Source organism: Cephus cinctus, unplaced genomic scaffold (genome assembly GCF_000341935.2).
Source record: "Cephus cinctus unplaced genomic scaffold, Ccin1 Ccin1_scaffold0153, whole genome shotgun sequence".
Lineage (NCBI taxonomy): Eukaryota > Metazoa > Arthropoda > Insecta > Hymenoptera > Cephidae > Cephus > Cephus cinctus.
Window position 1 is genome coordinate 515346 of NW_014332881.1, and position 26575 is coordinate 541920.

At 46.4% G+C, this 26575-nt stretch overlaps 2 protein-coding genes and 1 long non-coding RNA gene across 16 annotated transcripts in view; 2 read left to right on the forward strand and 1 right to left on the reverse strand.

Annotated features, from left to right (window-relative positions):
• Window positions 1–219: 219 nt before the first annotated feature.
• LOC107263299 (disco-interacting protein 2) lies at window positions 220–22311 on the forward strand. 9 transcript variants are annotated; one of them, XM_015730333.2, is made up of 13 exons: window positions 220–422; window positions 7939–8019; window positions 8903–9109; window positions 11382–11519; window positions 12496–14304; window positions 14788–15218; window positions 15369–15600; window positions 16716–16846; window positions 16938–17324; window positions 17410–17745; window positions 17831–18127; window positions 18570–19123; window positions 20426–22311. In XM_015730333.2, exons 1-13 carry the CDS (start codon window positions 338–340, stop codon window positions 20676–20678), a joined length of 4941 nt encoding a protein of 1646 aa, XP_015585819.1. In that variant the 5' UTR covers window positions 220–337; the 3' UTR covers window positions 20679–22311. The 9 variants fall into 9 exon arrangements, with proteins under 9 accessions (XP_015585819.1, XP_024936562.1, XP_015585821.1 ...); XM_015730327.2 differs by lacking the exon at window positions 220–422 and adding an exon at window positions 5598–7404; XM_025080794.1 differs by lacking the exon at window positions 8903–9109.
• LOC107263310 lies at window positions 432–5397 on the reverse strand. 5 transcript variants are annotated; one of them, XR_001536638.2, is made up of 4 exons: window positions 3080–4925; window positions 2859–3009; window positions 2393–2737; window positions 432–2336 (listed from the first exon to the last, which is right to left on the reverse strand). It is a non-coding gene; the product is annotated as an uncharacterized LOC107263310 (long non-coding RNA). The 5 variants fall into 5 exon arrangements; XR_003058475.1 differs by having other exon boundaries at window positions 433–2554; window positions 2634–2737; XR_003058474.1 differs by having other exon boundaries at window positions 434–528; window positions 821–2737; window positions 3080–4654.
• Window positions 22312–25072: 2761 nt separating the features above from the next.
• The window catches only part of LOC107263302 (anion exchange protein 2), a 30898-nt gene continuing 29395 nt past the window's right edge, over window positions 25073–26575 (forward strand). For both annotated transcript variants that reach the window (XM_025080795.1, XM_025080796.1), the window contains exon 1: window positions 25073–25819. The gene's annotated coding sequence lies outside the window, so the exon portion shown is untranslated. The remainder of the gene's footprint in view (window positions 25820–26575) is intronic.

Here is a 26575-nt window from a genome sequence, read left to right on the forward strand (position 1 = left end):
TCGTAAGAATTCAAACTAAGAAGCAGCTGCGAAGGGTGAAACTCTGATATAAAGTTACAATTAAAATAGAATCCATTAGTATACTCGAGTTTCTCTAGCTATACTCAGTAATCCTTTATCTTGTCCCTGCCAAATCCCAAACGATTGCAAAAGTCTTGCGAGAGCCAAGAAAAGCGTGAAGCTATCAAATCACCTGTTCGTTGACATGTAAGCCGTGTCGCCTCCTGTTGGCGCCGTTGAACACCAGTGACAGGCAAGATGGCCGTAGAGTGGTGACGGGTAGTGGAATGTCCGGCTGGAAAATTGGTGATTTTGGTGCAGCGCGGATGGCCTAGCGATGGCCGAATTCAACATCGACATCGGCAAGCTTCCGGAGGATGTGCGGGAGAAGCTTGCTGAGCTGGACCTCGAGCTTTCAGAAGGTAAGAATCAATACACTAAGGCGGTACGTAACCCTTCTGACTCACCGCGTACAAATCCGTGGCTCCTTTGATAATCGATAACTACGTACTGTTGCCATTTTAATTCCTGCGAATTACAAGGCAATCATAAAATTCCTGATAATTTACTTAACACTAGTACACTATCATGATGAACTTTCAGGTTTAACGTCATATCCCTTGTCCCGTCTGGGACGAGCCAGTCATTTGACCGCGCCTCTGAGCTCCAACCCAGCAAAGTTTTTAGATTCTTATGAAAATATGACGAATTAAAAAACATATCCACCAAGTAGCTACTTAAAAAAAAAAACGAAGTTTCACGTCTTCTGTGTATTAAGCCAATTCCGGCCATGTGCTCTCGTCCATTGTGCAATCTATACCTTTCTTGGCAGGCTTCTCGCAATTTTCATATCCTCCTGTCCCGTTTCTACTATCCATGATCTTTGTCGGGCTTAACGTTATACACGTTACAGGTGTGAAGTATCAAGCCGAGGATTGCTTACACCGGCGTCACCTAAGAATACTTTTATTTGCAGTGGTAGTTAGCCACGGCGTAGAGTGCGAAATAGACCGGTTTACAGAACCACGCCTCGCCTCAAGCAGTACCCATCCAAGATTTAACGAGCTTTTCTTTATTCATCAGCTAACCCAAGTGAACCGGCAAGAGTCCCTTGTACCTTCCCTGCCCTTTCCCATGCGATTCCATCCCTTTCTTGTCCCTCATATTCCTCCTCGAGTTAACCCTTCCCGTCTTGTCTCTTAGCGACAGCCTAAGGGACAACGGACTCAGCTCGTTTGATCCTCATCATTTTCTCATGTAAAAACTCTCTCGCAAATGACTGATGACGTCAGTCTTCTCACCGGTGACGCCGACCACTCATACTCACCGGTTTTATTTGCATGTGAGGTAATTGCGTTTATTAGTCGCTCGTGCGTCTTTCAATGGAAACGAACTATGACCGTATGACGTTGTGAATTTCTCTCTAATAGCCATCAGCACGTAGAGTATAAAACGACTATCCTCGCTCCCGAGATCGCCTCGCGTTCGTCGCCGTTCCTCATGCGTGTAATTCTTCGTGCAACGTAAACGTCAGGTTCGCCGCACAATCTACCCGTGGAAAAGGTTCGCACGCTCGATTACCTAAAGGCGAAATCACAACGCGGGGGTGCTACGTCAAGAAAGGAAGGTGCAGACCGATCGACCCGATCGATAAAGCTACGCTGTCCTTCACATAGCCATTTACTTTATTCCATACCGAAGAAAAGTACCGGGTGAAACCATTAAATTCGCCTCCGAACGTTTTCACTTGTTCATTGGCTTTAAATTAATTGAAATTATTATACGCCCCGGTACTGCAATCTCAGAGGGTCGTATATTTCAATAAAATATCGATTACATCTGGTTATTTAATCGTACGGCAATTCACATCTAGTATGGGTACCTCTTGGCAAATTTCAACCAGTCCTTAATCATTATAATACGTACAGTGCATACTTGCCAGCTGGTATTATCGCTTCAGTTTTCATTGGCATCCGCTTTTAAGTCACATAAAACGTCCTCTACTCGGTCCCCCTTTATTGTAGCAACGGGTTCATCTCGAGACTCCAGTTACAGGGTATATCTATACCCGGACTCGAGTACCGTCCGCATTTTTTGTTTACCCAAGTGTAAATAATGAAAATACAAGAAAAAAGAAAGAAAAGTTTTTCTTGGTCGTGCTCAAATATTACCATGACCCACGTACATACATAGCTAGCGTCGGAGCCATCAGGGCGCCCGGTTTTTTTTTTCTTTAATTTATCACCAGCCCTATAGTAAGCTCTCCGTGCAGGTGTCCGACTCCGCGTTCTAATTTCCCTCGTTTGGTTAGGACGCCAGTGGCGTCGGTAATGCAGCTGCAAGATATCAAAACGAAGAACGTCTACGCCGAATCACAAAACAGTCGTGATACCTTTTCAGTGAGCCATCGCCGGTCATTGTTCTCATTGCTTTTCTTCCTCTCTTCGGAACGCCGGCTAATAACCCGTTGATGCTACCCGAAGGGATATTTAAACTGCACGAGCGACCCGTGCGACAGGGGACTCATCCATTTTTATCCGGTGGCGTGCTAATTCTATTTAGACAACACCAACGGATTAGTCGAGGGATTTTTTATCCTCGCTACCGAGCCTCGCCTTCTGCGATATACATACAAGTATACTCCCCTTTGTCCGTTTACAGGTACACAGGCACACGCGACAGGTAGAGCCGTACGAAATCGAATGAATTGCGAGTGCCAGCCGGATAATTGTTTTCTCTGGTAGAAAATACGAATAACTCATGATACGTTGCAATAAGTTTTGAGCTTGTCGATAATTATGTATACACCGAATGGGATTATCAACGAAAGTGACTGTTAAAAAAAATATTCTACATACCTTAAGCACTGTTTACAGTCAAACCCAGGCCGACGAACGTCCTATTTGCCACGTGGTTATCGAACACGCTGATAACGAGGAAATTACCTTAAGCGAGTCCAGGGCGCACCTATCGATCCTCAAATATACACCGCCAATCCTCTTCCTGGTCCTGAAAAAAAAAAGAAAAAAAAAAAAAAGAGGCCACGTCAAGACGATAAACATATTTCTACGGGCCTCACTGTGATCTATAATTTACATGGGCTGGCACGCATATCCAGAGGGGTGGTCAGGAGGATCGTCACTGTCCAAGAACCATTGGCGTGGTCAAGTGCGTGTAAAAGGGACGGTCTCGAAGATGGCACACGCAAGGACGTCAGACTAGTTCTCAATTGCAGTCTGGTTATTACGAGTCTCATTGGAGACATCTTGACTGGTTAACTTCACCGAGACACCAGATACGTCACTGGACAGATGGAATACGTTACGCGTCTCGACGATGATGTTGGCCAGCCGCGTACTGACTAGAATATTGCTTGGGACCGAAGACTATAGCGAGGGATATAGTCTGCCTACATATGTATGCTGTAGATACATGGCGCGTGGTCCGTTTAAGATCAAGGTCGTGTTTCGTTGGGTAAATGTCCTCGAGTTGCCTTGACTGCAACCAGCAATGTCCTCGGCAAGGCTCCTTCAGTATCCTTTGAGTATTCCCATGATAAATTCGTCGTCCGCGCGTAACCTTGTAAAAGTGCCTGGAACTTATTTACCTAACTCGCTGTCTGCCTACGGTGGCTAACGAGTGACATTTTTCAATGTTACGTCAGAGACGCATAACACGGCGGTAACGTACTTTGAGAATCGTCGCGGCATCACCGGACAGCGTAAGAAGATGTTTCTTCGGTGAAAGCATAACTTAGTCATTTTCCGCGAGACACCGTGCTCGGTTCATTGGCTTCGGCCATTACGGTAGGCAGTGTGTATGGGCTCTGGATGAGGTGGAGAGAGAGAGAGAGAGAGAGAGTCAACGGGAAGGAACGAAGGAGAATGCATAGTCCACAGTCCAATCCCTTGACGAAAGCATCGGCGATCCTACGATCGTCTCACGTGGGAGTACGGAGAAAAGTAGAAAGCCTTGTCTAGAGCCAAGAGAATGGAGCCCTAGGCCCACCGTAGGAGAATCGTACGAGGCTGTGATCGACCCACGAAAATTCAAGGCGTCTCTACAATCATCAAATGGGATAATCCGGTCCCGTATGTGCTCTTGGATATATATACGTATACGCGTATAGAAAGATATAGCCCATAAGTACGCCCATGCATAAAGGTTGTATCACATGCGATTGGGATTTTTCGTTATTTTGACTTATCTGCTCCTTCCTGTGATCTATTTTTTCCCTCTATTATTCTTTACCGATGTGGCTGAGAGTCTTATCTTTCTTTTTTCCAGTCTCCTTTTCTACCTTCCTCTCCCAGTACGCAGAGATCGCTAGATCTGCTAAAGATCCCTTTGGACTTTGTGAACCCGGCATAATACCAGAAGGAGAGTCCGCATGGGCGGAGGCAGCGAACGGAGAACGCCAAGGAGTAGAGCGTGCCTCCTCTCTCGAGGAGGTATAGGAGTGGGATGCTGCGAAGCTGAGAGTTGCAGGCGAGAGTGGACGGACGGCATGCCACCACTCCTTTGCTCCTTTACTCCTTTACTCCCGTAAGCTTTATTTACAGGCCTGCCGTGTCCCGGCTGGTCTACGTTCCCGATCGTAATGCCAGTGATTGAACGCGGTTTCGTAGTAACGCGACCAAGTGATCAGCACCACAAGAGGACGCCAGGATACGCATCGGGCTGCGGGCTTGTTACGTCTGCCCCGTGGGTCCCCTCTTGGAGATAGTTGAGATGGTTACCGAGTGTATTACGGTGGAATGCAGTGTCTGGGAGGATCCCTACTCAAGGGTTGAGCTCCAAGGAGAGCAGATCCAGGTGGTCGTTATCGTCCCGAGGATACCCGGAGAGTGACTCTTCACGGTGTCTAGTGCTTAACGTCTGGTGGAATCGATAATCTGGTAAAAGGCTCGCGTGAGCCTGCTGCGGAGATTATTGTGCGTGGGCAAGTGAAACAGGAACTCGAAGGGATAGCGAATAATAATCTTGGCGTCCGAAAGCAGCGCTCTTTTAATCCACGAGGGACTCGACCGACCGCCAAGAGGTTTGTGACCGGTGAACGAACGCTGGACTCGGATGTGACCAGGACACTATTTCACGGAGGATTTTAACGTAGCTTATCTTCCCGTGTGGATCCAGTGACCGTATCGGATAGGAAGGAGGCTCTGTATACGTGAAATGCGTGCCGTAAAATATGTGTACGAGGATCTTCCTGGAGACAATCCATACCGAGGGATCAGGAGACAGCGGAATGAACGCAGGGAGAAGCTGATGCTACTCTCATGGTGAGAAAGGTCGTAAGGAGTTACCGGGAGAGGTAAGAAAAAAGGGTGAAATCGATGTCGTAACTTTCGGAGAGGGCGTTCTGGGGAGAAAGTTTTGTCCATGAACGAGTTCTTTGACGGACGGTACCTTCTACGAGGAGGATAGACCAGAACGTGGTGGAGCGGCACAGAGAACGAGAAGCAGCGGGTCAAAGAGGATCGAATAGTTGGTCAGGATGGGAGAGGAGCCTGCTGGATAGTGTATTGGCCGCGGATACTGATCCTCGATCCACATGGGAATTATCTTTGGTATTCCTCGTGTCCAACGCTCCGAGAAGGATCGTCGCTCGGCGCACGAGTCTCCTGGCAAAAGGAAGAAGACGCGGCCAGACTGGAAGGCCTCGCGGGTGGGTCCGATGAGTCTAATATAAGAGAAAAGTGGCATCACCGAGCAACGGTGTGCTGAAAGCGGCCTGGTCCATGAGGCCCCTATCCTTTGAGAACCTACGAAGGCTCGTAGGTCGCAGGAAGGATCGCAACGAGCCCTCCTTTAAGCGTAGCGAGTCGTTCAAGAGAATTTCGATACGCAAGAGTTACTTGGATCGTGGGAAACGTAGGAGCAAGCTTCAAAAAAGTACTAACGAGCTGAGCAGCAGCGCGGCGGGGGAGAGAAATTCGCAAGCGGTCGGTATCACCACTGTGCTACCGGAACCGGATGTTAAGAAGCACGATGCGGGAACTATCGCTTACGACGAATGGCTGAACGGCGTAAACGCGGCGCAGGAAAGCAGCAAGGATGAGTTTGCCCTCTCTGCTCAGCAGCCCTCGACAAAGCAGCAGCAGGCCAAGCTCAACCAGAGCAAGTCCGACGTGGTTACGGCCGAGCTGGCCGTTTTAAAGCTCGACGACTCGCCGGTCTTTCTGCGCTGCAGCAAAGTACCTCCGCTCACGGCTAACGAAAGGGTTCACGAGGTCGAGGAGGAGCTCGAGGTCTCCCCGTCTTCGACCACCAACGCGCCAGAGGGTCCTCTGAGCGTTAGCGTGAGTCTCGGGCGGGTTTGGCGCGACGCTGTTCCAGTGCCGTACCCCGCGCCACCTGGGCCCTCGGCCCATCATTCCCTGGACAGTGCCCTTAAGGAACGCAAGCCTCAGCCCACGGTTGCCAGGACTATCTCTGCTCCCGAGAAGAGCGTTACCAAGAAACCTTGCGCAAGCACTCCCGGCTTTAGCTTCTCTTTGTCCATATCGAGACTGGCTGAATTCAAAACTACCAGGAATGGATTCTTTCGCCGAAAAACGCCGAAGCCTTCGCCGAGCGTCAGTTCCGACGGATATTTCAAGAGGACCAGTGTGCCCAGACAATCCAGTTCGCGTAGACGCGGTAGACGATCCTCTCGGAGGAAATCTTTAAAAAGTGAAACAAGCAGGGCCGAAGATCGTTCCTTGAGTCCCGTCTGGTTCGTCCCACCGGAACGACGTCGTTCCCGACGTCAGAGGAGAGTGTGGCGCGAGATTCGTTACTTTCCCGTGGACGAGGATTCTGCGGAAGATAGGATAGACGACGCCACCTCAAATCTCTCCGACGAGTTTGACGATCAGAAGCTCCTGCTGTCCGGGGACTTCAACGAAAATCCGAAAAACGCTATTTCGAATTCTCACGAGGCAACGTCGTCCTCGCTGGACTCATCCTCGTCCCGTTCAACTTGTCCGGCAGCGACGGTTCCGAAAATCAGTGACTTCAACGAGGACAAACTCTTCTCCGAGGAGCTTCGCGTATCCGGCGTCTTGGCGCACAGACGCACCTGGCAACCCGTACCTTCGGCCAGCAATTACTTCGCCAGCCGACTGTTTTTAAACTTCCTCTCCAAGGGCTCGACCGAACGCGAATTGCTCCCGGGCGACAGCGGCTACTACATCTGCCTGTCGACCAGTGAAAGTGAACCGGAGGTCAACGGCTGTTTGGAGCAAGAAGAAAAAGTGGGAAAGCCGCCGAGGAAACAACAGAAACAACAGGAGCAGCTGCGTCGAAATCAGCAGCACGGACCAAGACGCCGTCCTCTGCGCCGGAAATCGCAATTGCGTCGCGGCGCCGGTCAGCCGGTTTACCTCGTGCGCAAGTGCTCTTCCTTAAGGAGACGACCCAGTAAGATCTTCGAGCGCGTCACGCACGAGTGACTCCCTTACCTCCTTTCTTATTTCTTGGATAAACTGCCTCGCGAATTGCCAATGATTTAAGGCATTTTCACAGGGCAGCTCGCGTGACGGTACTATCTTTATAATATAGCCGTACTACTTGTCCTATCTGCCAATTTCAATATCTTTATGATAGGAATTTTAATTTGCAACGTAATATCATTTCTGGGGATCATTCGTTTCACGTTCTTCAGTCCCTTCTTACTGGCCTCGTACGACCGAGACACTGTCTATTTATGCGGTTCTAATGAACTCTTAAATTACCGGTAATTTCGTCGCTTAACAGACGCTCATGTACTAGAGGGAATCTGCTCTAGATGCCTTTCTTCCTCGACAAAGAACCATAGAACGATTCACTCTTACCTCGGAGACCCACGGAACGTTCGTGCATCCAAAGTCATTGTATGAATTATGGGAATGGAAAAATTGCAAACTATATAAATTATAAACGAATTTGCTCATACGTTTCCTATCTGTGTTCCAGGGGACATAACGCAAAAGGGATACGAGAAGAAGAGGACCCGTCTACTTCAACAGTATGCTTCCAAGCAGCAGGGTGAGTCCAGTGAGTTTTCCATCTCCTATGGAAGTCCATCGAAGCGGCCGGAGTAGCAGGATCATCCAGGCGAAAGTGTCTAGGTGAACTAACGTTGGGTCGCGTGCCGATTCTCACAAAGCGACACAATGGCAGATTTGATCGCAATGGGAAAGCCAGTCAGTCGGTCTTCCAAGGACATTTTCCAAGAGATTCAATCCAACCACGTATTCGGGCACGTCTCGTTCAATTACGCAAGTTAGCTCACGTACCTTTGCATTCTGTTCAGGTAAAACGTTTATGTGGAACGTATCGATGAAAAGAAAATTAAAATTCGAAATTGATCGCCTCCTTTCGTCAACAGGGAATTTCGATTCGCTGTCACTACCGTGGAGATACGAGGGGAAGGAAGGCGGGGAAGTACGTAGGAAATGTGAGCACGCGAGAGTCGCGCTTACTAGTCTCTAATGCAGAAAATCCCGTTACGCTCGGCTGCTCTCTTGCGTGGCCGTACTGTACATGTACACGTTGCGTACGGAGTATAGCGTTTGCGCCACGCGGGGTACCCTTAGAAAAATGAGCGGTCGCTTGTGCAACGGCAAACCGCGACACGTGTTTAACGTCGTGGAATCGGGTGCCCGTGGTCATGCAAATGGACCATTAAAAACGAGGAATACCTAGCGGATATGCAGATGCCTTCCGTGCAAAGACGAGGGAGATCTCGTTGCGGTTTTATCTGCCATTGTTTGTAGCTTGCCAAGAATTTCGAAAGCGCCTGGATGATTTTACGGCACTTTGAGTCTATGGAATTTCACTCGAGTACGGATCACGAGGTAAATACTTCGGAAGGTACCTCCGTACGCATCATTCAATCCTGTGACACCCTGGTCATTGTATAACGTGTGGTCAACAGGGGGTGGCAATGGTGGAAGCGTCCTTGGAAGTAGCGTAGTAAGTGGAACAGGTTATGGGAGCGGTGGTGGTGGCGGTGGTGGTGGCGGTGGTGGCGTTGGGGTTGTGGGAAGCGGTTCAGGAGGCGTCAGCGTCGGTGGACGTCCTCAGCCACGTGCGAGACGCACACAGCGCCGTGTCACGCACCCCGAAAAACGTTATCACTCAGGTAGCCTTTTTGGCTGTTGCGTGTTTATCCTCTTTTTTTCTTGTGTTCTCCAAGGATCTTATCTCGGCACACCCGTCCTGTCACTCTCGCCATGTCTTTATCTCGTACGAAGAGGAAGTTGTAGCTGGAACAATATCGAGCTATCAGTCTGTAGATTAAACGTGACTCGTGTGCGCCGAGAAATGCCTTTAGTCATAAAAATCAGCAGGGCCTCGCTCGATGGTCCTACCGTGACGTCACCGAGAAGATCGACTTACGTAAATTCGTCAGGTAAACCGGTCGACTTGATTGACGGTCCTGGTGATTTTTAATTAGTTATCCAATTGTTCGACTCAAAACGAACGCCTCTTACTAACAATGCTGTCGCTGTGTTCTTTATGCCGTCGCGCATCGATCCCTTTGTCGGCTCGATCGTCTTCCTCTCAATGTGTATCTGCCTTGTCCAATCTGTCTGTTTTCTGTCTGTTCTCTGTCTGTTGTGCGCTGCATGGACTGCTACTACAGCACGTTAATCTTTAACGTTAGCGTCAAGCGCGACACGCGCACTTTAATCTTTAGCTCTTTAGACCTCGTTCGTGCTAACAGCGCCGGAAAAGAAAATCCGAAAGAAGACGTACGTCGTAATTGAGGACTTGACTTAATTCGGTGCTATCGATTGAAAAAGACGTTTTTTACGGTGCCAGCCCAGGAGTCGAAAAGTATTAAATTTCATAATGCAGCATTGAGTCAGTCTACGACGAAACTTTGTACGTTTACTTTTATTTCATTTTCTGGCGGCGCTACCTCGAAAAACACGTCAGTCTGTCCTGATCCGTGCCTGCCATTGCGGTTTCCTGTTTGCAAAAGAGCAGTCAGCATTGCTCCTCAGTCGCTACGAGTTCCCGTGTCATTGCTCTCCTGTTCCTTCTCGTCCTCTCTCACTCCTTAGCCACTCGTATCTCTTCACGCGTCATCTGCACGACCAGGAGAATCAGCAGAATCAGCGAGAGCCCGTTGTTTAGCTGGTCTTGCGAATTCTCGTGCAATCTCTCTGTGCCTTACGTACGTAGCCAGCATAATGCATAAAGATGACCAGTCACGGGAAGTCGGTAACACTCCAACAGATGATCCTTGAAATTCTTCACCCGTCAACACCCGCCGAGGCTTTTGCCCGTAACTTCAACAAGCTCCACTCAGCACCTGGTAATAATACCTACCTGTGCCGGTGCTCGGGGTTGATGGAAAAAAAGAGAAATCCATTCTCATCCGGTCGTCCGATGCCAAATGCGCTAGACGCCACCAGCGCGATAGACGCTCGTCGTCGGGCCCATTGTTCCGGGGCGTTCCGAGGAAACTCGTAAGCTCGAAAGCCCCTATTCCGGTTACTACACTTCCACCCCAATGTGGATTCACGTTTGCCGGCATATGGGTACCTAGGTACCCCGCGTACATACGTACTTGTCCTACCCGACGGGTCTGCAAGCGCGTGTCTCCGAGAAAGAAATACCGACGAAACGGGGTACCGAGACTGGCACGGGTATTCTTGTGAAGCGACAAGGGAAAATTCGTATGCTTCCGCACACGTGGCAGCGCGACTTGTGGCAGGAGGGCCTGGTATCAGGGCGTGTAATTGGAAAGGAGGCTTCGCGTTAATTAAACGGTCTCACGTCAGCTTCGCTTATTTGTCTGGCGATGGGTCCTACGAGCAATGGCTTTTGGCTGGCTGTGCTTTGTCAAAGCTCGCAATTCAAATCATCGAATTCCCCTTAATTATTACAGACACAGTCACCTGTCGTCTCGCTATGATTTTATCGTTACTCCCCGTATAACGCGTCACTCTTCCTCTTATGCATCGTCCAAGAGTCTTACCTCTCGATCTTGTCCTTTTTACACTGAATTACGTTTGGAGTCAAGCGAAAGTTATTTATCTGTTATTGAAAAATTGACTGACCCACTCTTTATCGACTGTTGCGTTTTCGCAATCGCTATCACAGATCAGACGCGGGATTAATTTACTAGAAAAACAGGAACAGGCTGGGCTCGGGAATAGGCTTCTATCTCTGTCCAATAATTCTTCTCTCTCTCGCACTCTGCTATTCACTTGTTTACACACTGTCTCATCTTTCTGTCTTTCTCTCTTCTTCCTTTCGCCCCCATACCTTTGTCTCTATTGTCACGAATATCTTTCTGGTCGCCCCTCCCTTAATCTCATTTGCCCCCCCCCCACCCCACCCGCTTTCTTTCTCTATTTCCTGACGGAGTTGTCTATGTGTCGTTGTGTTGTTGCATGCAGGAGGCCGGCTAGTTCCTGGGGGGATCGCCAGTCCTCCGGGTTCTGGCGGCTCGACCGGAAACACCGCGAACTCAAATTCGTCGGCCGCAAGACGCGGAAATCGCAGACTAACGCGGAACGAGAGCCGCTACCACTCCGGTGAGTATCCGTTAAGGCTTATCTTATCAGAGATAGAGCATTTCCATCCTCGACAGGTTATACTACGGTATGGATGCCCTCCGGAAAATTAAACGCGTACTTAACCTAACTGTGCCCGATGGCGTCTCTCGCTCTCTTTACCTCCCAATTATCCTTCGTGGCTTACACGATCGACCACACGTATCAAATACGTGTGCGTATATATATATATATATTCACATCCATAGCATAGCAATGCTATAGCAATTATTCTTAGCCACGTACTACGGTATGTATTACCGTAATATCGTGTTACTGTACCAGACTCTATGGGTTACGGACCAAGCTCGAAATAATTCACTTGTACGCGTATTCCGCTGTGCAAGGGACCGCGACAGAAGAGCCTCCCGATTCCGCGTTAATGACGCACAATCAGCATTGGCTCAGGATGCACAAAGAGTATTCAAGGATCGGCCGTCCAGTATCCAACCGGCAGTGCTCGGTTCTCCACAATATCCACATTCGGTCCGATAAGATTAGGTTACCGTTCGTCGTGTCATCGAGCACGGATTCAGGACAGCTAAACGGTATTATTTAAACGGTGACCGTGATTAGGTCGAGATTAGATATCGAGGGGTGTAATTCACCTGCTCCTAAAACGACGTCAGCCGAGCTGCACTTTACGGACGTACAGAAACGGTGGACGACAAAGCGATAGGGTTATCAGGCAAGCAACCGTTTTCCATTTGAGGAATAAAGATCCTAGACCGTGACATCCTGTAATACTTCGAGACCTCAGGAACGTCCGCATGCAGATTAGTCACCTTTGTATCTCGATGCGCTGCATTCCGCTACGTTTGCCAGACGGAGGATGTGTCTCGTTGTTGCATGCCCGTGATATAGCGTAATCGCCATTAATCTTTGCGATTCAGGTAGAGTTCGCCAAGTTGTTGTTGTTTCTTTTCCGTCTTTGTAATACCACGTGCTATTTCTGCAGAGGTGCGTCAGGAAGCCGTGCAGCAGGCGCTGGCGGCCATGCAAGGAAGGCCCAAGCCGTCTTTGCCGATGCCGTCGAAGAGGACTTCGGTGATGGCCAGGAGTCCCGATCGCGAGCGCCGTGACAGCGGGGAGTCGAGCAGCGACGAGGACAGCGTGGTCACGGAGGACAGTCCTGGGGCCGGTGGACCAACTGGCACGGGACTGTCCGACACCAGCAGTACGGGATCGGCCAGGGACACCCCGCCGCCACCCAGGCCGCCAGCCAGAAGACCACCAGCCGATATTACGGACATCGCCGAGTACACTCCACATGCCTATTGCAATATTCAGCCGCCTGACGTCACGCACACGGCCCAGTCCAGGAGACCCGGCGCGGACCGTGTGAATCGTTATCACGTTGTGGAGGATAACACCGGGACCACCGGCAGGTGGAAGGTCTCGGCGAAGATACAGCAGCTTTTGAATACTCTCAAGAGACCCAAGAGGAGGCCACTGCCTGAATTCTACGAGGACGACGATATAGAGCTGGAGATCGCGGCCAATCCGAAGGATCCGAACGCACCGAAGCCCGAGGGTGGCTCCATGACGTCCGCAATTGGCGAACAGCTGTCGGTGCCTTCGGGCTTGCCGAGATCTCTCGAAGCGGCCATACAGAGGTATGGCTCTGCTTCGTACAAAGCACCCGCAGCTACGGTCCTCGATCCTAATGGGAAGCTCTGCGTTACTCTCACCTATGGGAAGCTGCTGAGTCGCTCGCACAAGATAGCTTATACCCTGCTGAACAAAGCGTTGAGTCGTAGCGGGGACTGCTGCCTCAAGCCGGGAGATCGCATAGCTCTCGTATATCCAAACAACGATCCTATAAGTTTCATGTGCGCGTTCTACGGCTGCTTACAAGCCGGCATTGTCCCCGTGCCCATTGAGGTTCCTCTCACTCGTCGGGATGCGGGGTCGCAGCAGATCGGCTTCCTCCTTGGGAGCTGCGGTATCCAGGTAGCCTTGACGAGCGAGGCTTGTCTCAAGGGATTGCCCAAGACGGCCGCTGGGGAGGTGGTGGCTTTCAAAGGATGGCCCAAGCTACAGTGGTTCGTTACCGAACACCTTGGCAAGACTCCTAAGGACTGGCTGCCGCCTCCGAGACTGACCGACGACACTCCGGCTTACATCGAGTACACCACCGATAAGGACGGCTCTGTGATGGGTGTGACGGTGACCAGGGCGGCTATGCTCGCCCATTGCCGCGCACTGACGATGGCCTGTGGTTACACAGAGGGCGAGAATGCCGTGTGTGTTTTGGATTTTAAACGCGAAGTGGGCCTGTGGCACAGCACCCTGACTAGTATCCTCAACGGGATGCACGTCATCTTCATTCCCTACGCTCTCATGAAAGTTCATCCGGCCAGCTGGATGCAAATGATTACGAAGCATCGAGCCAGCGTTGCCGTTGTCAAGTCTCGGGATCTTCACTGGGGACTTTTGGCTACCAAGGATCATAAGGATATCTCGCTGTCTTCCTTGAGACTGCTCCTTGTCGCCGATGGCGCTAATCCTTGGTCACTCTCCTCCTGCGACCAGTTTCTTTCCGTATTTCAAGCCAAGGGACTTCGTCCCGATGCCGTTTGTCCCTGTGCATCCTCCAGCGAAGCCCTTACCGTGTCTATAAGACGTCCTGGACGCGCGGGTGTCAACGCCACGGGACGTGGAGTTTTATCCATGTCCGGACTGAGCTACGGCGTCGTTCGAGTCGACCAGGAGAATTCACTTACGTCGTTAACTCTACAGGATTGTGGCCAGGTCATGCCTGGAAGTGAGTATCGAGCGTTTTATGTTCTGGTTAATTATTTATTCGAGTTAATTATATCTTGGTAGGACGGTGGTTTGCTTTTGCAAGATTTCCAAGAGCTATTTGTAACGAGAAACTTTGAGCTTGTATTTAATAAGCAGCACGATCGTATCGATAAATTTTTTTAAGTATCGCCGAAAACATTGATAAATTTCAAGTTTCTCCCACGTATCGCGTCTCTGGTATTCCAACATGAAATAACGATAACTCGAGCGGCAGTGAAAGTAGCAGCGAGCTGCAGCGAGCTATTAAAAGGTTAGAGGCCTGCAAGTCTCGCGTGCAGACGAAAAATCGTCCATAACCTGTAAAAGGATTATTTCCTTATCGTTTGAACGTTTCTTACGAGCCCATCCCACTTTACGTAATTATCTGTAAAATTCGAAAAATCAACTCTCAGGCTGTACGTGATCGTCCAACATGAAAGTCTTACGTTTAATTTTCATGCAGGTGTCGTCGTCGTGGTGAAAATGGAAGGGCAGCCATTGATCTGCAAGACCGACGAGGTTGGCGAGATATGCGTGCACAGTTCAGCGACAGGAAGCCAGTACTGGGGTCTACAGGGTCTTACAAATAATACCTTCAAGGTTTCACCCTCGCAAGCTGACGGTACTCCTATCGGTGACGTAGAGTACGCCCGTTCAGGCCTTCTGGGTTTCCTAGGACCCGGTGGTCTGGTCTTCGTCTGCGGCTCGCGCGACGGCCTCATGACTGTCACTGGTAGAAAACACAACGCGGACGACATAATCGCCACGGTCCTCGCAGTGGAACCCATGAAGTTCATTTATCGCGGAAGAATCGCAGTGTTCAGCGTCCGGGTGCTTCGTGACGAGAGGATATGTGTAGTCGCCGAGCAGCGACCGGACTGTAGCGAAGAGGAAGTGAGTACAGTGATTCCCTTCGGGATATAGAAAATAAAGGAAAGGCCCTGGCCCAAAGAGCTGAAAGAGAAAGAAAGCTAAACGTAGATTTAAAATGGAAATACAAACGGGTGAAAGCATAACGAATAATCATGCTCTCTTCTATTGCAGAGTTTTCAATGGATGTCCAGGGTCCTCCAGGCCGTGGACTCCATCCACGCGGTTGGGATTTATTGCTTGGCACTTGTCCCACCGAACTATCTACCCAAGACGCCTCTTGGCGGTATACATCTATCGGAAACTAAAAGACGCTTCCTGGAGGGTGCTTTGCACCCTGCGAACGTGCTCCTTTGCCCGCACACTTGCGTCACCAACTTACCGAAACCTCGCGAAGTGCATTCGGGTAAGTGATACAGTTAGGAAGCTCCGGGCGTATGTCGCGAAAGTTCACGTGGAGAGGTGTACACGCTAGAAAGAGCACGAAGCGAACGTAGCTACGTGTTACGAGGATCGAGAGGGTACTTGTCTGTAAGTAAATAACAAGGACGACTTCTGTCGCGTCGACGTATTTGATTAATCGTCGACGACGTACAGTCACGTGTATGATAATTGTTCGTGAGCATTCTCTCTGGTTTGGACCCAGCGTTCATAACTAACTGGGGTTATGATTTCGTAGTCGTTAACGTGATACCAATAGCTACGGACTGTGAACGTCCCGGATAGCGATCATAGGTTTATTAAGATTACTTAGTTTCGTTTACTTTCTCTGCCACTGTAATCGTCTTTACGCATAATACAACGTAAGCTTAGACGAGAATGTGTACCGTATTAGTGGCGTGCCGGTATGAGGCTACATGCTTGGATACACATTTGTAACGCCATATCTAGAATACTTGTAATTACTTTACTACGTCTGTCACGTAATTGATGACTGTTATCACTTATGGTAGGTTCGTTAAGATAATTACTCGCACGCCTCTTGGCTAATTGACACAAGCCCTGCGTTGTAACTCTGTGCTAAGATCTTGATAATATCGTGTCTACCTTCGTACTTGTTTAAAAGATTTTCTCCCATGCTTGGCATGTACCTTTACAATATTTATGTTGACCTTCTTTCTTTTGGCTGAGCTCCGAATGTCCCGTAGTGCCCCGAGCTTGTAGCATCTTCTTGCTTTCCCTATTTCTATCGTTGAAGCAGCAGCAAACCGATTCACAAGGAAGTTCACTCTGCGCTGCTCACCCGGAGACTTTGGAAACGTTCGCGCGTGTTCGCGTGTCATTAGGACGACACCTTCGGAGTATCGATCAAACTTGAATGTTTGTTCATAATAAAAGGACGGGCTTCGTCGCTTCTCTAGCTGTTAACTCTTTCAAGCACGAGCCCATCACTCCGTCATCCATCCGCTCGCTCGCTAACTTTGATTTTCCGGCCTCAGTCAGGGGAGAGTGTGTGAGCTACTCATTACTGGGTTGAGTGTTTGCGTTGGTTTACTAACGGAATGGTGCGGGGGCGTGTAGCGGGGGATTCTGTTGCAGACGTGGGACCAGCCAGTGTCATGGTGGGGAACATCGTCCAGGGTAACAGACTGGCTTCGGCCCAGGGTCGCGATATGGGTGTCCTGGATGAGGATAGCGATAACGCTAAAAAGGTTTGTAACGGACGTTAAGTTTAGATGCGAATCTTGGGTCGTCCGAAAGAAATTCTGTGTCTTAATTGAACCTGTTTAACGTTTATTTCAGTACCAGTTTATTTCTGAGATTCTTCGATGGCGAGCTATCAGCACGTCCGACCATCTGATCTTCACGTCTCTCAATGCCAAGGGCGCAATCGCAACTTCACTGACTTGCTCGCAGCTTCATAAAAAGGCTGAACGCATTGGGAATCTACTTCTCGATCGTGGTCGTATCAATACTGGCGATCACGTTGCCCTTATATTCCCACCGGGTACGGATCTTATTTGCGCCTTCTATGGGTGTCTTTATGTCGGTGCTGTTCCGGTTACGATCAGGCCGCCGCATCCTCAAAATCTTCAGACTACCTTGCCGACTGTTCGCATGATTGTGGATGTCAGTAAATCTGTCTTGGTATTGTCCAATCAAAACATCTTAAAGCTCCTCAAGACAAAAGTACGTAATCGTCTCATGAGCTTATTCCATAGCGTGCCATTGACCCTTGTCCAGATCTCTTAATGACTTAACGTGTTCCCTGCAGGAAGCTAACAACGTCGTGGACATAAAAAGCTGGCCAACCACCTTGGACATGGACGACATGCCAAAGAAGAAGCTTCCAGTAATGTACAGAGCGCCTACTGCAGAGATGCTCGCCTATCTAGACTTCAGCGTGTCCACAACTGGGATGCTGGCCGGCATCAAGATGTCTCATGCAGCAGTGACTTCCTTATGCCGTGCTATGAAATTAGCATGCGAACTCTACCCATCCCGACACATTGCACTGTGCCTTGATCCTTACTCTGGATTAGGTTTTGCACTGTGGTGTCTTAGCAGTATATACAGTGGTCATCATTCTATACTCATACCGCCGTCTGAGGTACGTCAGTTATTTTATTATTTCTAAAATATTTTATTATTTCCGTCTGTCAGTAACAAATATAACTTACAATTTTTTTTTACAGGTGGAAGCCAATCCAGCACTCTGGTTATCAGCTGTGAGTCAGTCCATGGTCAGAGACACCTTTTGCTCTTATGGCGTGATGGAGCTGTGCACAAAGGGTCTGGGTTCTTCGGTTCACGCTTTGAAAGCTCGCGGAGTCAGTCTGGCATGCGTCAGAACCTGTGTAGTGGTTGCTGAAGAGAGGCCACGAATCGCTCTGACAACCAGTTTCAGCAAATTGTTCTCAGCCCTTGGTCTAAGTCCTCGAGCAGTGTCTACGTCCTTCGGGTGCAGAGTGAACACAGCAATTTGCTTGCAGGTCAGCACGAAAGAATTCTCGCACCGAACCTCACGTGTATTTGCCTTCGCGTAGGTCGCTGATGAGTTTACCGTCGCTTTATTTACGACTTACTCACGTTACTGTGCACCGTGAGTTCAAGCAGCGAATAAGTCTTTGCGTTATCGCTTCGAGTGCCTTGATATTTAAAAATGATTTGGCAAATCAAATACGATTATCGTAAACTCAAGATGCTCGCAATAAAGATGTCATCGTATTTGAAATAAATAGCCGTTAGTTACACATAAAGATTAATGATCTTCGTATGACAATCAGACTCTCCATGTTCTAACAGTAAGACAGCCGTATCTTATTCAAACATCGTATTTGCACGTGTAAACAGTTCAGTGACGTGTTTCCACTTTAAAATCATAAATTTACTTACAAGTATTTTTCATGTGGTCTCTATTTCTTTTTTATCCAGGGTGCATCGAGTCCGGAACCGTCGACAGTCTACGTAGATTTACGAGCACTCCGGAACGACCGAGTTTCTTTGGTGGAAAGAGGAAGTCCTCACTCTCTATGCTTAATGGAATCCGGAAAGCTACTTCCGGGTGTTAAAGTGATAATTGCCAATCCGGAAACTAAGGGTCAGTGTGGTGACTCCCATCTTGGTGAAATATGGGTACAGTCCTCGCACAACGCAAGTGGCTACTTCACCATTTATGGCGACGAGAGCGACTACGCGGACCACTTTAATGCACGTCTCGTTACTGGAAATACTGGAGAAGTCTATGCCAGGACAGGCTACCTAGGCTTCTTGAGACGCACCGAGAGTGTGCAGCAGTCGGCTGTCGGCGATGTTCCTAGTGAAAGTGTTACCATTGACCCAGACGTTCCTCCGGCCGATGCTGAACTCCACGATGCCGTTTTTGTCGTCGGGGCTCTGGATGAGGCTATTCTACTCAGGGGAATGCGATATCATCCTATTGATATCGAGAATAGCGTAATGAGGTGCCACAAAAAAATAGCCGAATGGTGAGTACAGCTCAGGAGCTATTTAAAAAATTTCAATCGGCAGTTACGTCGCAAGAAAATCTTCTAACGTTTAGTCAATATATATATTTCTTTCTTTTTCTCTCTCTCTCTCTCTCTCTCTCTCTCTCTCTCCTTCCTGTACACTCTTGACACGGAATTCTGACATCGTAAATAAAAATTTATCTCGTACTTCCCTTGAACAACTTACGCACGAGCCCCTTCGAAAGACTCCGCCTATTGGCAGTCATTTTTTAACGATTTATATATAAATATGGCGGTATGACGTCATCAGGCTTATTAAAAAGCACGTTACGCAACCTTCTGTTCTCACGTACAATTCGTGGTTTCTTTTCGTAAGCCTGGCAAGAATCAACGATTACGCTATTTCAAAGTATCGGACGCGCCTACCAGTGTGAGATAAACTTTTGACAGATTGATTTTTTCCAAATATTTATAAATATACGTGACGTCAGTTACTGAGCGAATTTCTAAAGAATCTATACGCATCGAGTCTCTAAGGGACGCCGAATTCTGCACTGTACTCGGATTACTACACAAATATCTTCGACAATCGCGGACTACAATTCATTTCCACCTTGTCCATACATCACTCTTGAAGTGCAATGAATTATTTAGAGATTACTCAAGTGAAATTGATGTATAATCTTTATCGGGTAAATATTTTTGACTTACGCTCTGCATGAAAGTCAAATATATGATAAACCGCTGTTCCATGATGCGTAAACCTTTCCACTATTCATCATCTTCTTCAATGTGCTCTCCCATATACAATCTGCATAGTATAAAGCAACACGTCACGCCTCCGGATCACTATTTATTTTATCTCATGGCAATTACGTTTTCCATCCACGTTTACCTATGGTAACAATGAGTAGGAAGCTTCTACGGCTATCCGCCAGATGGTCGTTAAATAGTCAATCAAACGTCTGACACTTCAAAGACCGAGTATTTGACAAATGTGTCCCATAATTGTAAAATCCAAGTAAAAATCAATAGCTGCCATGCGTGCCGTGTATCCTGACATTAATCAGCGTACATTTCTCACATTATCAGCCATTATCGCCTATATGCTAAAACTGATTAATCTAATTGTGACTCCGTCTAGATTCTTATTTGACGACTGCCACTAGTCATTGTCGCTTGTATCCGTCATAATTATACGATTATCCTCCGTTACATAACCTTTCTAGTCTGCGAATCCTGACGTTTGTCGAGTCGTGAGCCATTGCCGCAGCACACTGAAAATCGAGTAATAATAACATGTACGATTATACATTACAGTGCCGTTTTCACGTGGACGAATCTTCTGGTGGTTGTCGTGGAACTAGATGGCAGCGAGAGCGAGGCCCTGGACCTGGTGGCTCTGGTTACAAGCGCCGTCCTGGAGGAGCATCATCTGGTAGTAGGCGTAGTAGTCGTCGTGGATCCAGGAGTGGTGCCGATCAACTCACGTGGTGAGAAGCAACGTATGCACCTTCGCGATGGTTTCCTGGCGGATCAATTGGATCCCATCTACGTGGCGTATAACATGTGAACGTCTGGGAAAGCTCAAACTTCCAAACTCCCTGATATATAGTCATGGGATTATCGTCGCTGTTATAAATCACCAACATTTACGGACAAGGCTCATTTGTCTTGATCCGTATATCATCTGAAAGGAGACAGACTCGTCTACTAAGATAATACTTTTGTCCGATTGTCTTGTCCTCTGGCTGATAATTCCAACGTCTCGTAGACGCCTGTTATGCCTCCCTGGATACATTTGACTTGCGCGTATCTCTTACGTAAGTTACGTATCGTACATGAGATCCGTCGTAATTAGATCAGCCGAGGGATTCGTTGTCGAAATTTTTTAAATCGACAAACAGCCGCTCAACATTGAACACGCACGATATTCTTAAAAGCATTGGTACACGTTTTATTGTACAATTTTGTCAATTTCTACACGTACGAAATGCCGTTCGGTTTACCGTAAAATGTAGTACCGAGTATCGGACAGTCGTTTTACCTTTTATTTTCTTCTCTGAGGAGTTCGCAGGAACCGACGAAAAATTCTGACGATTAACCTAGATAATTATTAACTCAAGATTCGCGACTTGGCATATACTATCTTTTAATAGGATAGTATAGCATAGTGTATACAAATTACCGAGCATGCGTATATTCAAATTGCGAAGAAGACTCAGTTTTTCCTATATAGAAATATACATTGTAAATCGTATACAATGAACAGCCTATCCGGTAGCGTATGGTCAAGTAATTATTCAAAAGTTGTGTATACACGTTCGACCGGTTCTTGTATAAATAGTGAGACAATAATGAAAAAAAAAAAAATTAAATTTTCATTAACACGTAGTCACAAGAGAAGCGCCACGTAATTAGTTATAACGACAAAGCGACTATGAATGAACACAGTAATTCTTCACAGAATTGACTGCAGCAAATTTTCGTTGACACTTGCAGTATTATCTTTAACAATGAAAATATTAACAAACACGAGCAGGCAAGCGATGGAACTTCTATTGTTGGATGCCTGCTTAGAAAAGACTGCAACAGACCCATGTAACACGTTACGTACGTAACCGAGAAGAACACAAAAGAACCTGGGACTCCTTCAGAGAATACAAAAAGACTATTATTATTATTATTTACTGCTGCGCTATTATTATCATTATCATTACTACTACCTAGCACTACTCACTATTTCTACGACTACTATTATTATTGCTACTCCTTCTAGGATAACTTACCGAGAACAAGAAATGCGTTAGATTTTCACCTGAGTATGTGCACAGTCGATGCGAAAAGAAGAAACGATTATTTTAAATCAAATAAGATATAAGTATCAGAGATTGTGCTCGTACAGCGTATAAGGATGCTACCTTCTGTTCGGATACCTCGTCGCCGTAGGCGCCAGTATTATTAGTTTCTCTCGAGCAGTCGATATTATAATCAACTGACGTAGGAATGCTCGATACCAGCCACTGTGAACTTCCCATTATGTCGCGCCCTTGTTACGTAACCGTGCAAGGACAAAAAGTGAAAACTGTTCACCGTGGCTGGACAGGTGGACATTAAGTCGAGAAATCAGGCATTATCCAACGTACGGTACTTTTATTTCTTGACGTTACATACAGAAGATTCGTTAAGACCATTTGCAAAAAAAACGCACCAATACAGTGCGACACGCACCGATACAGTGAATAAGGGGATTTTAAAAAGAAATATTAAAATTGATTATATCATACCGTTGTCCCCTTGACTCTAAGCTCAATTCTACCTTAGCGGAGTAGAATGATGTAATAGGTACGAGTAGACGTAGTATCAGTCGGCGCTAGGGCTGGTGTGGCGTTTTTCTCTTTCCTTGTAAACCCGTTGTATAACGTTAAACTAGATCCGAGTGCCAAAAACACGTGATCTTTTAAAAAGAGAAAAAGAAATGGCACGTGGGTGCCAGATCACCCTCGAAAAATAAGCTGCGATACACAGTGCACGCGTACTTTGAAAAATTGATTGATTGACATATATATATGGTACACGGTTTTTATTTTTAATACGCCTGCCAAAATGTAACTCCACGGTTTGGTATCTACCGTGTGACGGGTCTTGAATATTCTTAAGAGCGCTTAAGCACTGGTGATATTATTAACGTAGCCACGATAATGGAGCGCGACAGATATGAAATTTTGCATAACGCTCTTAATTACAAAGTTCGTGCTAAGTTCGATAATTGATGTATTTACGAGTAGCCCCCTTCTCTTTTTCTATTTTAATGCCAACACTTGTGCGTGGTCTGCGTTTCTTTTCACTTTGTGTTATGTCCTTATACGTGCCGTTAAGCGTACGTGGTCTTCAGTCTTGTGCATTCAACGCAGACCTGCGTTCCATATTGGCTTTTTACGCAACTTTGTCACTATGGATGAGCTTAGCGCGAGGCCTAGGCAGACAAAGGGGGAAAAAAGACGATTCGAATGAATTTTAAAAAACTAATGACGATCGCCAGCCCTGGTAGCGAAGGATGAAATTTTAAAGAATAATTGTGACTCTTTTTCTACCTAAGGTGTACATTTGTTAATAGTTTTATAATTTTATATTTTTATTTTATTGTCGTTATCGCACGATATACACGTGTCTCAAGCGCATTATCAATAATCATTTATCGGCTGCTGTTCGGCAGAGCTCTCGTGATCGAGCGAACGATAAGGTTCGACAGCGGCGGCCAATTTCTCATTTTTACAATAGCTATAATTATTATTATATTATACATTAGTGCAATATAATATGTATACACGCGCGTCTGTCGCGGGAGAATCCCCGGGATCGACACGACGTACATTGATCTTTGTAAATAATTCGAAGGCAGCGGATCGGTAGTCCACACAGTGACGGATTATACGGCGCGTTTTCCCCTGCGATTCTCCGGCCTTTTATTATTATTGTTATTATCATTATTACCTTTAATTTTCTTCTCATCTTCCTTCCTTCCATTTTTAATTTTCTCCATCATTTATTTCACTTCGATCAACGTGCCATCTCGTACGCCCATCATTCGTAGGCCCCACGTTTTCTCTACTAGGTAATAATAGAGAAGAATCATTAGGTGCGTCTCCATGGTCATGTAGGTTTGTGCAATGTCAGTATAAATGCCGGACCAATCTAACCTCGAATCTTTTAACGCGCCAATCTAAACAATTTTCAAATCTTGCCCAATTTATAGTTCTCTTGAATTCACGTGTTCCTTAGACCGGTCTCGCCGCTTGGTAACAACGAAAAAGGAATTATTGTCACACCGAATTGAGTCATAGGATATTAAAGTTCGTATTCTTAAAACTGCCTAATCGACGGAGGAAGACTTTGCAATATCCTCTGATAAGGATGCGGCTTCTCCAATCGTCAAGAGAAATAATATCCTTGTGCTACCTCGAAGCCGAGGACACTTAGAGGACGTAAACGTACGTAACGTAACCCCAACTCTCTTGCACAACCCTACAATACGCTGGGGAGAGTGTATGAGGAATTTGGTTGTATTATGTATAAATGTTGATACTAGCTAGTAGGAATGTGGAATACTTGTCATATTATATATCGCCAAGCTGATACCCCATCCGAATGATCAGTCGTCCCTGCGCGCTGCCGATATTCTTCTTGGCCTCCATCGTCAGGGATACTGTTTTTGTATATAAAGAGAAACTGACTCCCACTTCCTTGAAAAAAAAAAAAAAAGAAACCGTGTTAGAGGTAAAACTATAATATAGTTTATACGTTGCGTACACTATAATTATTACTGTCTACCGCGTAGCGATAACATGTCGAATTAGTATTAACTCTTTCAGCCTCAGTGATTTAGATGAGAAACCACCATTTTATTGCATTACTGCTAGTATATTGTCACAGTGGTTTCTCAGGCTGGTGAATAAATTTTTTTTTTGAAAATCTCAATAATTGTCTTATTTATTTTTAACGTGTATTAAGAATTTTTAACACTTTCCTTACATTTAATTATATTGCGCGTTGTTGGCGGCTTCTATTTCGTTGGGGCTGAAAGGGGGTTAATAGTCGCATACGAACCCTCACCAATCCACCATTATAAAGTCCCATCCACTTCATGTATCATGGCAAGCATAGAAAACACGTCTGTTTAATCCATTCGTTTATTGGTCCTTTTCTAACGACTCCTCGATATTATGAAAAAAACCATCCATCCACAATCTCATACCTATCCGTTAATATGCATAAATACATGCGCGTTTGTAATCCAGTAAATTATACAAGAAACATTGCATAGAGCGAGACATCGTCAATAAACGTAATGTACATTTTTATGACAAGTCGAATTTACCCTCCTTTCAATTTCCCACTTGTCTTCTTTGCGCTGTTTACTCAGATATATAGGTTTGTTTTCAAGAAATAAATTGCTTCAATGAAATAGCGCCTTTCGAATTTTAAATGGCTGTCACAACGGAATCTACACAGTAGCTATGTTAACACCTTGTCAATAATAAGTCATTCAGAACTAACAGCTATATTACAACGCCGGTATCTAGAAATAATGACTGTACTTTCTCACGGGCTGGCTCGCATCGTTTAAAGAATTTTTTAACTAGATTATATATATGCAAATCATTTACTATATAATGGGAGAAATCTAGAAGAAGTCAAAGACAAATTCGGAGCGGACCGTTAATGTTCCGACCGAGTGGGCCGGTTCTACCGTCCATACGATGCATAGGCGTAGAATCGGTTATAGCTAGACTGGAGATATCTGAGTCTGACTGGAAATACGATTCCTGCTCCTTTGTAAACGCGCCACAACATGCCACTGTAAAATCCCAAGGGAAGTCCGTCGGGAGGCCGCAACCGCAAGCGGTCACCAGTCTGTATCCGAAGCAGCTGCAGGATATACCGTAGATTTTTGTATTAGCATCGTCCTGTTTCGTATACTTTTATCCGTTTCAGAACTTGGTTACACGTTTAAAAAATTTCAACCAGTTTTGCACCATTATTACTTAAACTGTTGCTCTCTCAAATATACACTCGAAAATGTTTCCCACGGGACAACGTGTCGTGATAATCTGAGTGAGGATACGCGTGGTGGATAAACTCTTTGTTTGCTGTACTGGACGAAGACGCCGATAACGCGTGTCAACTTTATCGTGAGCTTCAGCATACGAGTTGGTAAGTACGCAGCAATCTATTGCGTTACTCTTGTCCTGCGTTTGTTGTACGTTCCGATGTTGTAGCTATAGGGGAAGGTTATGATTTTATGCCTCACTGTCGTGTTTTACAGCAACGCGTGGCGCCATTTCCTTGTGAACCTGCGCATGATGGATTTCTTTAGCCATGCTCGACAGAGAAATATTCAAATTTTAGTTAAAGAATTTTGCGATTTGTAACTTGACACGTAATCTTTACGTGATACACAGGGGGGAATCGATCTTATTATGACGACAATTTACGTTGATGCTGTGAAAAATGAACGTGGAAATCAAAGACAAATTTGGTTTTTCTTTGTTGAATTTCTGACCCATGCTAACAAGCTCGAACTTGTTGCTCTCGAGGGAGACATCTGCAGATGCAGGATACACGTCAATTTGGACCTGCATAGTAATATACTATTACTTTTGTTTAGCACTGGAATGTTTATTCGTAGGGTAATAATAATTCATTGATTATCCATTATATTTATATCTTCAAGGTTCTTCGTAACTTATATTGTATAATGTGTCATTTAATGTACCTCAAGACACGTATTATATAGTTATTTATGTTTTTTTAGGAACCATTCAGCTTTTTTTTTGTCGACTATCTACGTAAATATAGATTTTTCTGTATATACCACGCCCCACAATGAAAACTTGGAATTAACGCTTATATTTCGATAGAACGAGGATACTTGATGTAATATCGTGAACAGCGACCTTGGGGTACGTT